This window comes from Trichomycterus rosablanca, chromosome 6, assembly GCF_030014385.1.
Source record: "Trichomycterus rosablanca isolate fTriRos1 chromosome 6, fTriRos1.hap1, whole genome shotgun sequence".
In the NCBI taxonomy this organism is placed as follows: domain Eukaryota; kingdom Metazoa; phylum Chordata; class Actinopteri; order Siluriformes; family Trichomycteridae; genus Trichomycterus; species Trichomycterus rosablanca.
Window position 1 is genome coordinate 44,710,546 of NC_085993.1, and position 13,217 is coordinate 44,723,762.

General features: G+C 39.2%; 1 protein-coding gene across 1 annotated transcript in view; it reads right to left on the reverse strand.

The window, feature by feature from the left end:
- Nucleotides 1-3,965: 3,965 nt before the first annotated feature.
- The window catches only part of atp10a (ATPase phospholipid transporting 10A), a 98,817-nt gene continuing 89,565 nt past the window's right edge, over nucleotides 3,966-13,217 (reverse strand). The window contains exons 18-21 of the mRNA XM_062998152.1: nucleotides 10,374-10,454; nucleotides 10,169-10,273; nucleotides 5,536-5,723; nucleotides 3,966-4,512 (exon numbers count right to left, since the gene is read on the reverse strand). Coding sequence (XP_062854222.1) covers nucleotides 3,966-4,512; nucleotides 5,536-5,723; nucleotides 10,169-10,273; nucleotides 10,374-10,454 — 921 coding nt within the window. The remainder of the gene's footprint in view (nucleotides 4,513-5,535; nucleotides 5,724-10,168; nucleotides 10,274-10,373; nucleotides 10,455-13,217) is intronic.

The following is a 13,217-nucleotide window of genomic DNA, read 5'->3' on the forward strand; positions in this document are numbered from 1 at the left end:
AAAAACCATGGAGTGCCATTAAAACAAAAAGTGCCAAAAATGAATCCACAAGGATATTTTAAGCATCTGAAAAGTAACCATAAAGTCTAAGCTGTGAGAAGATGATTGAAGGACAACTAGCACTATAAGACTGCAACATGTAATATTATGTTCTAGCATCAGTGGAAAAGTTCCAGAAACAATGCCTTTTTACTTTGTTGACTGAGACCAAAAATCTATTTGAGAAACTAGTTTTTAGAATTTCTTCAAATTAAATATGAGACAAATACAATCATCTTTGGTAGCATCACAAACCAACACTGTAACTAATTATTTCACCACCACTGGTGCCGTTAACATTATAAATACTATTAAATGGAACAACAATGGTTTTTGATAAAGCTAACTACGTTCAGGTGAAGCCAACGATTCTCAAATTCTCAACAACCAAACAACTCACGAATGTAAACAACTATGCAGCAAACAGAAACGTCATCGTCATAATTGGCTGAATTTTGCTACCTGTTTTTTAATTTTTCTCCTGTTTACAGAGAAAAAGACAGTTTTTCTTAAGTATATTATCACTAGCTTTGAGTATCCGAAAACTTGAACTGTAATTTCGGACTCCTTATATACGCAGTATTCATATAGGAAACCATCGGTGTAAAAAAAAAAAAAAAAAGACTACACATTTTTCTTTTGACTGAGAACATATACAACATCTGAAGTCAAATCCTTTAGTATTTATACACATCACAAACCCATTGAAATGGTCCAGATCAAAAACAGACCCTGTATTCAGCACCATGTTGGTGAAAAGGGGAATGACGTACAACTGTACTCTTTCCTAATTACACATACAATGAAGAAAAACTGCGTTTGTCAAAAGTTATTACAGAGATTACAGCATAGTTTTAACATCATTAGTGTTTTTGTATGATGTTTAAGCATCTGTGGCACAGTTATCTTTGGCATGAACACAGATGTGTAGTGTAATATGCCGTTTATGGATTTATTAAAACAAGTTGGCCACATAGTGTATATATAGATAGTATATTGACTCTGCATACAGCCAAATCCCATATTTGTTAACTTCCATTACTTAATAGAAAGTTAATGTTGGTGTGCAGCCTTCTTCATTTGAATGATCAAATGAATATGTTAACGTCTATTCCAGCTTTTGAGTTCTATGTAAACAACCTCGCAGCAAGACTATGAATTTTAACAGCATCTTATAACCAATAACCTTGTACAGAATTGTGTTTTATACAAATAATGAACCTGATATTGAAATGACGATCTGTGTGAAATTATTTACCAGTTATCTCTAAGAAGCATTTAGCACCTGAAAGGCGTTTTATACAGTCCTGGCTGCTAAAGTGATATGAGTAAACATAATGATTAAGTTTTAGTTGGATAAATTTCACTGCTCTTTTAAAATTAAAACATGTTTTTTTCTAAAACTAAAACACAGTTGTGAAAAATAAAAATGTTACGTGAAAGCTTGTTTTGGATTAAATAAACTTGGATATTACACACTGTAACAGCTTATACTCTGACGGAACACAGACACCATTTGGTACAGCATTATAAACCCTGAACCTGATTCTGGACCAGACTGTTTTCCTTAAACATTAAGGGTTTACTTTCACAAACTAGGATTAGTCCCAATACCAATACTAGTGAATCACCTAACATGGCAATGTAAACTAGGCTTTATCTGTCTGTAAAAATGGTCCTCATTTGCATGCAGCAGATAAGATTATCAACAAACAAATATATTAAGAGCTGTTGCACTGCAGATGAACTGACTGAAACACCAGTATTAAGGCATTAAATTCCAACAGACATACTTTAGAACAGTAAGTCAAACAGTTAGGCTTAACAGCCTCCAACCCAATGGCAATGTAAAAACAATGGGGTCAATGATGGCGGGCAGTGACACCCATATCCCTACTGATTTCTAGAACAGCTCTTTTTTGGAATCAAAGTTGACATTTAAAGAAAAATCAGTCCAGGTTCTCTATTTTGGCATAAGACCACTGTTTTATAATCTTTATAATGGGTCAGTTGGTAATCAAACTAGATCTATTTATATGGGCGCAGAGAAGAATGGCTAAAGGGAATTACGATGACTGAATACAAACTGCATTACAGAACATTTTACAGCATCAGATGAATCAACCCAGCAGATTTTTTTAAAATCTAACTTTACAATCCCAAGGATGCTAAGGCAAAAGGTTCTTACAAGTGTAGATCAATTTTAGGTAATTTTTGACCGTACATAGCTCTCAACAGAAAACATGTTTTTGATACAAAAAATAAGCAGCACAAGTATTTAGACGAGGCAAAGTCTGTCTTTGGTCTGATATGTTGCAATTACAAATAATAATAATAATACAAAAAAACATGGCTTGTGTGCATACATTTCTGGGTCGTCTGTAGGGGTGTTATCGCAGCATTTTAGGATTTTCTTGTAAATCTGGCAACACAAACAAGTGCGCTATGATGCAAGTGCATGATGCATTGACATTTCACCTCTGTGTTTAGAAAAATCCTGTAAATTGGTATCTGTACTCACAGACTGCTCAGCAGTGCACCAAAAGAAACTGATGCATTAATGATAAAGTACAGAGTGCATATGTATACACTGATCAGCCATAACATTAAAACCACCTCCTTGTTACTGCACTCACTGTCCATTTTATCAGCTCCACTTACAATATAGAAGCACTTTGTAGTTCTACAATTACTGACTGTAGTCCATCTGTTTCTCTGCATACTTTGTTAGCCTCCTTTTATGATGTTCTTCAATGGTCAGGACACTCCCAGGACCACCACAGAGCAGGTATTATTTGGGTGGTGAATCATTCTCAGCACTGCAGTGACACTGACATGATGGTGGTGGTGTGTTAGTGTGTGTTGTGCTAGTATGAGTGGATCAGACAAAGCAGTGCAGCTGGAGTTTTTAAATACCGCGTCCACTCACTGTCCACTCTATTAGACACTCCTACCTAGTCGGTCTACCCTGTAGATGTAAAGTCAGAGACAATCACTCATCTATTGCTGCTGTTTGAGTTGGTCATCTGCTAGACCTTCATCAGTGGTCACAAGACGCTGCCTAAGCGCTGCCTAAGCGCTGCTGTGTCTGATCCACTCATACCAGCACAACACACACTAACACACCACCACCATGTCAGTGTCACTACAGTGCTGAGAATGATCCAACCCCCAAATAATACCTGCTCTGTAGTGGTCCTGGGAGAGTCCTGACCATTGAAGAACAGCATGAAAGGGGGCTAAACAAAGTATGCAGAAAAACAGATGGACTACAGTCAGTAATTGTAGAACTACAAAGTGCTTCTATATGGTAAGTGGAGCTGATAAAATGGACAGTGAGTGTAGAAACAAGGAGGTGGTTTTAATGTTATGGCTGATCGGTGTTTAATATCATCAGGGTATCTACAGAGTGAATGCCGGAGTTAATGCAGAGGTACTACAAATATAGAATGGCTTCAAAATCCACATCTAAGTCACTTCTTTGGTACTTGACCTTTAAGGCAACTTGGTTCTCAGAACAGTGAGTAGGTCAATATAAACTGCTGGTGTAGTGCTGCGTAATGTGTCCTACAAAACCTTGTGTTTTTCAACAGGCCAGAAAATTCGGGTCCCAATAAATAAAAGTTGAATGGAATGTTTCTTGACTGCACCTTCCAGGAGGAAAATACACAATTATTCCAATCATCATCTAGCGCCAAGCTGACTTGACAAATTAAAACCGTATGGTAAGACCGTCCAGTTTGCATCTGCTCCCTACATTAAAAAATAATCTTTATTCTGAACTGTACACTTCTAAAATATATAACATATATAGTACCCATCTCTAGCTTAATAAAATTATTCTCCTGATAATAGAATAAAACATTTCTTAAAGCTAACGTGCAAATTTGGACCAAAATGCCAAATTTCTGATGACAGATAAGGCATCAAGAGTGTTCTTGTAGACGATCAGGTGAGTCTGAAAGATGTTCTCCATCCACCTGTAACAGAATGTTCGAACCTTCTTGGTTCTTTTTATAAGTTACACCCCCGCTCGCGGGCGATAGAAGCTGAACACTCTCGGTGTGAGGCAGCGGCGCTGTGGAGGCGAGCAGGTTGAATTTAGGATGCGACTTCTCGATTGATGGAGAAGAATCTTTGGTGTAAGGCAGCGTGCCGCTCTCCGTGGGTCGCTCTTTTGAGTCTAAACCCTCAGTGTTCTCCTGCTTTGGAGCAAGTTTGAGATGGTTTTCTGTATTTTTAGAACTAACTGGCGTGCTCTCCATGCTTTTTCGGGGGACTGAACTTGCTTTATCCTTGTGTTTGGTGCGGGCGAGGTGGTTCTGTATTACGGTGGCGCTGCAGTGATTAAAAGCGAGACTGCAGAAAGGTAATGGTTTCGGTGAGCTCTGGCTCAGCAGGTGTCTGCGCATCCCCGACGGCAGCTTGTCTGGACTGGGGAATAACGATCCCTGACAGGCTCGATAAAAGTATCTGAAACACACAGTGCAACGGTGCATGAGGAAACAAACAAATATTACAGACTTTATTATTACTCACTGTCCATTTGATCAGATCCAGTTACCATATAGAAGCACTTTGTAGTTCTACAATTACTGACTGTAGTCCATCTGTTTCTCTACATACCTTTTTAGCCTGCTTTCACCCTGTTCTTCAATGGTCAGGACCCCCACAGGACCACTACAGAGCAGGTATTATTTGGGTGGTGGATCATTCTCAGCACTGCAGTGACACTGACATGGTGGTGGTGTGGTAGTGTGTGCTGTGCTGGTATGAGTGGATCAGACACAGCAGCGCTGCTGGAGTTTTTGAAAACCTCACTGTCACTGCTGGACTGAGAATAGTCCACCAACCAAAAAAATATCCAGCCAACAGCGCCCTGTGGGCAGATTCCTGTGACCACTGATGAAGGTCTAGAAGATGACCAACTCAAACAGCAGCAATAGATGAGCGATCGTCTCTGACTTTACATCTACAAGGTGGACCAACTAGGTAGGAGTGTCTAATACAGTGGACAGTGAGTGGATTATTTAAAAATTCCAGCAGCACTGCTGTGTCTTATCCACTCATACCAGCACAACACACACTAACACACCACCACCATGTCAGTGTCACTGCAGTGCTGAGAATGATCCACCACCTAAATAATACCTGCTCTGTAGTGGTCCTGACCATTGAAGAACAGCATGAAAGGGGGCTAACAAAGCATGCAGAGAAACAGATGGACTACAGTCAGTAATTGTAGAACTACAAAGTGCTTTTATATGGTAAGTGGAGCTGATAAAATGGACAGTGAGTGTAGAAACAAGGAGGTGGTTTTAATGTTATGGCTGATAAGCGTACATTGATTATATTACAAGCTACACCTACCACACAGTGGGTATGTGGGTATACAATTACTGACTGTAAAATCAACAGTTGTGTTTAATTAATAAAAATGTTTTTTGTTTATCCATTTCATACTGAGATGTTAAATAGATACATAATCAGACTTACCTGGGCAGAAGAGCAGCAACTGGAGTGACTATACACAACAGATAGAAAAGTGGATCTCCCAGGAGTCTTTGCATGGTCCAGTAAGGGTTGGAAGGGGAGTAACAGGTATGGCAGGAAGCATTGTAGCAAAGGGCAACCGTAAAGAAAAGAGCTGTGCTGAATGCAATTGATGCCCAGTTCAGCCAGGTCTGAAAGGAAAAACAAGAAAGATTAAAGTCACACATGAGGATCTGTAACAGCTGGATCCAAAACATGATCTTTATCTAGGAGACAACCCGATGATAATATAGTTTCCCATGGACTCCTGGATAACTGCACAAGTTACTCTCTTTGCGTGAATGCCCTTATTTTAAAGACAAAATTGTGATGTCCAGCAAACTCATGATTAGGGTGTCCACATATCTCTGGCCAAATAGTGTATATATTAAAAGTGCAGGTCATTTAAAATGTTCACCCCCATAATTTTGCAGCTATAAAGCTTGTGCTCTTCTGGAATGGCTTTTGGAGTGTACACTATATAATAAGTTCAATTTATAAAGCGCCTTTCAAGAACCCAAGGATGCTTTACAATCACAGCATAACACAACAAAGAATCACAAACATCTAGGGGAAAAATGCAGGGAGAACAGGTAATATTTCAATTGAGATTTCAATTGAGAAGGACAGTCATGGAGAGATGGTGGTAGAGAGTTCCAGGGATGAGGGGCAGCAAAACCGAAAGATCTGCCACCAACAGTTTTTAGTTTTACTCGAGGAGCAGCCAAGAAGCCAGAAACAGGATCTGAGAGACCGAGATGGACGGTACGGGATAATGAGATCCGTGATATATAGAGGGACGAGGCAGTGAAGAGCTTTGTACGTCGTAAGGATTATTTTATATTTAATGTGAGAGGCAACTGGTAGTCAGTGTAGTTGCCTAAGAATGGCCGTGATATGAGCAGAATAATTTGAATGAGTGAGGACCATGGCAGCAGAATTTAAATGTATTGTAGGTGACTGAGTAAGGTAGCTGGAAGGCCAAAGAGAAGAGAATTACAGTAGTCAAAGCAAGGAAAGACGAGAGCATGAACAAGATTTTGGCGCCAGTTTAATCAAGGAATGGACGTAAACGAGCAATATTGCGGAGATGATAAAAGGCGTTTTTAGTGAGTGATCTGATGTGTGGTTCAAAGGAGAGCTTAGAATCAAATAATACTCCAAATTTTTTGATGACTTGAGATGGGATTATAGGCACTTCATCAATATTGAAACTGAAGTCAGAGGGAGTTGAAGTCCGGGTTTTAGGGCCAACTAATAGGACCGCAGTCTTTCCAGCATTTAACTGCAGCCAATTTTTTGTAAAGCAGTTCTTTGATATGGCCAAAGTATTTGGACACCTGACCATAAGCTTTTTGGACATCCTATTTCAAAAACAAATACAATTAAAATAGAATGACCTGACTTCTATGTAATCTTTCAAGCTATAACAATGGTCACTCTTTTAGGAAGGCTTCTTATTAACCTTTGAAATAGGTCTGTGGGAATTTGTGCCCATTCAGTCGTTTGCTTGTTTATTAGGATTTTAACGTCATGTTTTACACTTTGGTTACATTCATGACAGGAACAGTAGTTACTCAATACACAAGATTCATCAGTTCACAAGTTTAATATCAGACACAGTCTTGGACAATTTAGTGTCTCCAATTCACCTCACTTGCATGTCTTTGGACTGTGGGAGGAAACCGGAGCACCCGGAGGAAACCCACGCGGGCACGGGGAGAACATGCAAACTCCACACAGAAAGGACTCGGACCGCCCCACCTGGGGTTAGAACCCAGGACCTTCTTGCTGTGAGGCGACAGTGCTACCCAATTAGCCACCGGGCCGGCCCATTCAGTCAAAAGAATATTTGTATGGCTGGGCCTTAATTGATGTTCAGTGGGGCTGAGGTCAGGGCACTGTGCAGAACACAGGGGGCAGAGTAATGCAAGAACAGGAAAGGACCTTCCTTAAACTGTTGCTGCAAAGTTGGAAGCAAATAATTCCTTTATATAACTGATTTATTACACCTACTGGCATTTATTGTGGCTGAAACACACTAATTTTATATTAGAAAGTGTGACTCAATATTTTGTCCCTGAAGTGTATCTGTGGTAGTTAAATCGGTATATCACTTTTTACTTATCACACAAGCTCAAATGAACAGAATTCAGGAGTATATTTAGATCATTTTAATACTAGAGAACAAAGAACTGAACGTATCTCTCAGGTAGAGGATTATTTTTTATCCTGAGCAGGCTGGGGAAAAGATGCACCTGCCAGTCTGGCTCTGTGAAACATTTACTCTTAACGTGCACCACTGGCTGTGAAGAACGGCCTGCCCGATTCATGAAACCATCGCTCTCTCATGGGGAACGGTTAGGGCCGCAGAGGATATATGTCCCCACAGAGCCTTGTCAGGTTAGAATTTACTGCCATGGTGTAATGGAAAGAGCTCTAATCTAATTCAGCTTCATGAATTTAAACTGTGCCGGCAGATGAGAGAGACGGTGGCAGGTAGGAAGGAACTGAACCCGGAACACACTTCAATTGCAAGCGTGACAAACACGGGCCAAAACAACTATTAGTTTAGGTGCTCCTGTTCTTCTCAGATGAACACGTATAACGGCGTGTTTGTGTGAGAAAGAGCAGTAATAGCTGGACTGTGGGACGCTCTGTCAGGATGATGCATCGTCTCTGATTACACGGTTCCTCCTGATTCAATCCTATCAGCTCAGCTCAATGCATAAATATCCTGAGCAAATCAACCGGGCCCGCGGTGCCATAACCAACAACCTCATCTGATTAAAGCTTTCTGACCCTGGTCCATTCTGATGGACGTGTGTGTCGGAGGGGATTTCTATCAGTGAAAAAGTGGATTGAATACATTCCAGTAAAATGCAGTCATTTCAGACCTTGACTTCATAAAAAAAAATGTTTTTTGAGGTGGATTTCAGATGGTTTGATGTTTTTTGCAACACTCCAGATAGGTGATATTTTATTTTAATGATTATAGTCTTAGGACATCAGTATAATTGTTTATCTCTTTTTTTTTAAATAAGTTTTTTATGCATTTTGGATTGAGCTTTCAACATTAAAACATTATTAATTATTACTAAACTACATGAATATTTTACAAACCCTGTTTTAGGAAATGTTGGGCCATTTTGTAAAATGCTGTATAAAGAAGAATTTATGATTTGTTAATTAATTAGAAATTTTTTTTTAAACATTTTTACTGATTAACTTCTTTGTATTTTGTAAATATGAAGTAATTTAAAATTTGATGCCTGCAACACACTCCAAAAAAGTTGGGACAGAGACAGTTAATTTCTGTGTTCCATCACTTTTAATGGTTATGTAAAACACATTCATGGAATCACTGTTTCTTCTTTTAACTATTTTTAAATCACATTCCAATATTTCTGGACATGGTAAATATTACTCTATATCTGTATTTTAAGTGTTTAAAATGTTTGCATTTAATAGTTCATTGGTTACATTCTGTACATAGGGACAGTGGTAGCCTGGTTGGTAGCGCTTTGGGCTATCAACTACAAGTCTGAGTTTGAATCTCAGCTCTGCCATGCAGCCACTGTTGGGTCCTTGAGCAAGGCCCTTAACCCTCTATGCTGCAGGGGCGCTGTACAAGAGCTGACCCTGCGCTCTGACCTTAGCTTCCAAACAAGCTGGGCTATGCTTAGAAAGAATTTTGTTGTACTGTATACCAGTATATGGATCTATAACAAATAAAGGCATCCCATTTCCAAAATAATAATAAAAAAAACATTTATACAATAAAAATAATGCAATAAATACAAGAACCTGTGATTTTTATATTTTTCATTATTAAACTGACAATAGCATATAGAATGATTTAAAGTTCTGGCTGATTAACTTGGTTTGCATTTTGTGAATATATAAAACTTTTACATTTGATGCCTGCAACACACTAAAAAAAAGTTTGGACAGGGTAAAATAAGAGAGAAAATTACAGTGTTTTAAAACATTTCACAACAAGCAGGTGAATTTGTAATAGGTGAAGGAAACATGATTGGGTATAAAAGGATCCACCAAAAGATCAATATGTAAAAGTAAAGATGGGTCGTGGCTCACCACTTTGTTCCAAATTTCAGTAGATAATTGCCAATCAGTTAACAAAAGAACATTTCTCAATGCATGATTGTAAACTGAGGTCTTTTACAATCTACCGTACTTAATATTGTGAAAAGATACAGAGTATCATACAGATACAGTCTGTGTAGGGCAAGATCAAAAACCATTGTTAAATCCCTTTAAGCTCTCAGTCAACACTGCACACGAAAAAGTCATGTTACTGTGATTAATCTATTCACATGGGCTCATGAGTACAGCCCGTCACTGCATCAAGAATCGCAGCCTTAAACTTTATTAGGCAAAGAGAAAGCTATAAATGAATTTGATGCAGAAACGTCAATGAATTCGCTGGGCATTAACAGTAAACATTACTGATACTAAATAAGATCCTAGCAGATTTAAAAAAAACAGACTGTAATATGAATTTAATGCATTAAATGCTTTTCTTGCAACCATAATTTACATTCTACAACAAAAGGCTAGGAGCGAGTTGCCTCACCCAAGTTTTGGTTTCGATGCCCAGGTGCAGCAGGATAGTGAAGAGGGCAAGCGTGGTGATAGGAGTGCCCCAGCTGAACAGGTCCACATCAGAGTCAGCATATGCCTGAAGCCAAAGAAACAAAATACTTGTCAAATATTTCTCAAACAGCACACAAAACAAAATCTCAAAGAGAATATGCTGCAAAGAGCAAAAACAGACTTACAAAGTAGGGGATGAAGAAGCACACAAGACTTTGGTAAAAGGCATCAATCATATTCATCCAGAACATGTATGGTTTATATTCCTGTAAAAAAAAAATAAAGAAAATAATAATTTTACAAATTTTACAGGATTGTCAATCTACAGAAGCAGCTGGCACAAATCCTACAGAATGTTCCACAGAATTTCATTATGAAGCCATAAGGCGGCTTTCTAATGAAGCAGAACCGTGTTATGGTTCAGAGCCAATAAACTCTACGCAAGCATACTGGGAGCACTTCAGTGGCAGTAGTTTGAGGTTAATTGCCCAATGTTGGATAACTCCAGAATTCAGTGCATGGTTATTGGATTTTAACAATTCCCTATAGTTGGACCTATGGCCACTTTCTGCTCTAGTTTCTAAAATGTACCACAAGATAAAGGGACCCAATAGAAAAATTAGACAGGAAAAGCAATTACAGTGTAAAAAGCACATCGTTTCATGAGGATTTCTTGCAAACACAGCATTCTTACACTACAGATACGGACAGGTAACATGGCAACCACGTAATCATATAGGACTGTTTTATTTACGGCAGCCATTTCTCAAAATAACCAGGACTCTCAATTGGTCAACACAGCACAGAAACTATTTTCTTTTTGTTCTTTAAAATAAAACGCAAGACTTGGAGAAAAATACAATTTGTATGTATTATTTGGTTATCAAACTTAAATGGTGACATATATTTACATAAAATAACAAAAAATATACATAAAATATTTACAAATAATGTTTATACAAAATAAATATAAAAATGTATACTCTAAATTATTTACAATGAGTTATGCTAATTGAAAGAGAGACTTTGGAGAGCAAAATCACCAAAATGCACTATTTGAGCAGATTCTTAATAAAGTAACAGTTTTTACTAAATTGATCCTTTACTTTTATCTTTACTGTCTAAACCAGAAGTGTCATCACTAAATCAGAGTAATTAATTAACGCTCAAACATAAATTCTCAAAGATACAGAGCTGATCAGCAGCCAATCCACATGAGAAATAAAAAGAATCATCTTCCAAATGTAACTCATATAAAACACAGATCAACAAAATAACTAATATGAATTAAAATTACATAAATATTTAATATAAAATACTTTTTTATGCATTTTCTCCCTATTTTTCTCCTGATTTAGTGCACTCAATTTGTCTTCCGCTGCTGAGGGATACCCGATTGTATCCGAGGAGAGCATGTCGCTGTACACGCCTCTTCCGACACGTGCACAGCCCTCCTCTTCTCGCCCCTGCACAGCCCTCCTCTTCTCGCCCCTGCACTCTGCACAGGTGTCTCTACCGCCAATCAGGGTCCTTACAGAGCGTATGAAGATCCCACCCCAAATATAGTCCACCCCCACCCTGCAAATACGGTGGCCAGTTAGTATCAGCTGCAGGCACTGCCAGTTGTGCCTGCCAGATGGCGCCCAGCCGACCGGTGTCAACGCTGAGTTTCGAACCGAGGAGTTCAGAAACTCGGCATTGGTGTGCTAGCGGGATATCCTGCTGCATCACTGTAAAACTCATTTAGACTAAAATAAACTAACTTCAACTAAAAAGATATTTTATCAAAACTAAAAGCTTTAAACATACAGGTCCTTCTCAAAAAATTACCATATTGTGATAAAGTTCATTATTTTCCATAATGTAATGATAAAAATTAAACTTTCATATATTTTAGATTCATTGCACACCAACTGAAATATTTCAGGTCTTTTATTGTTTTAATACTGATGATTTTGGCATACAGCTCATGAAAACCCAAAATTCCTATCTAAAAAAATTAGCATATTTCATCCGACCAATAAAAGAAAAGTGTTTTTAATACAAAAAAAGTCAACCTTTAAATAATTATGTTCAGTTATGCACTCAATACTTGGTCGGGAATCCTTTTGCAGAAATGACTGCTTCAATGCGGCGTGGCATGGAGGCAATCAGCCTGTGGCACTGCTGAGGTGTTATGGAGGCCCAGGATGCTTCGATAGCGGCCTTAAGCTCATCCAGAGTGTTGGGTCTTGTGTCTCTCAACTTTCTCTTCACAATATCCCACAGATTCTCTATGGGGTTCAGGTCAAGAGAGTTGGCAGGCCAATTGAGCACAGTAATACCATGGTCAGTAAACCATTCACCAGTGGTTTTGGCACTGTGAGCAGGTGCCAGGTCGTGCTGAAAAATGAAATCTTCATCTCCATAAAGCTTTTCAGCAGATGGAAGCATGAAGTGCTCCAAAATCTCCTGATAGCTAGCTGCATTGACCCTGCCCTTGATAAAACACAGTGGACCAACACCAGCAGCTGACATGGCACCCCAGACCATCACTGACTGTGGGTACTTGACACTGGACTTCAGGCATTTTGGCATTTCCTTCTCCCCAGTCTTCCTCCAGACTCTGGCACCTTGATTTCCGAATGACATGCAAAATTTGCTTTCATCCGAAAACAGTACTTTGGACCACTGAGCAACAGTCCAGTGCTGCTTCTCTGGTTCAAAAGTGGCTTGACCTGGGGAATGCGGCACCTGTAGCCCATTTCCTGCACACGCCTGTGCACGGTGGCTCTGGATGTTTCTACTCCAGACTCAGTCCACTGCTTCCGCAGGTCCCCCAAGGTCTGGAATCGGCCCTTCTCCACAATCTTCCTCAGGGTCCGGTCACCTCTTCTCGTTGTGCAGCGTTTTCTGGCACACTTTTTCCTTCCCACAGACTTCCCACTGAGGTGCCTTGATACAGCACTCTGGGAACAGCCTATTCGTTCAGAAATTTCTTTCTGTGTCTTACCCTCTTGCTTGAGGGTGTCAATGATGGCCTTCTGGAC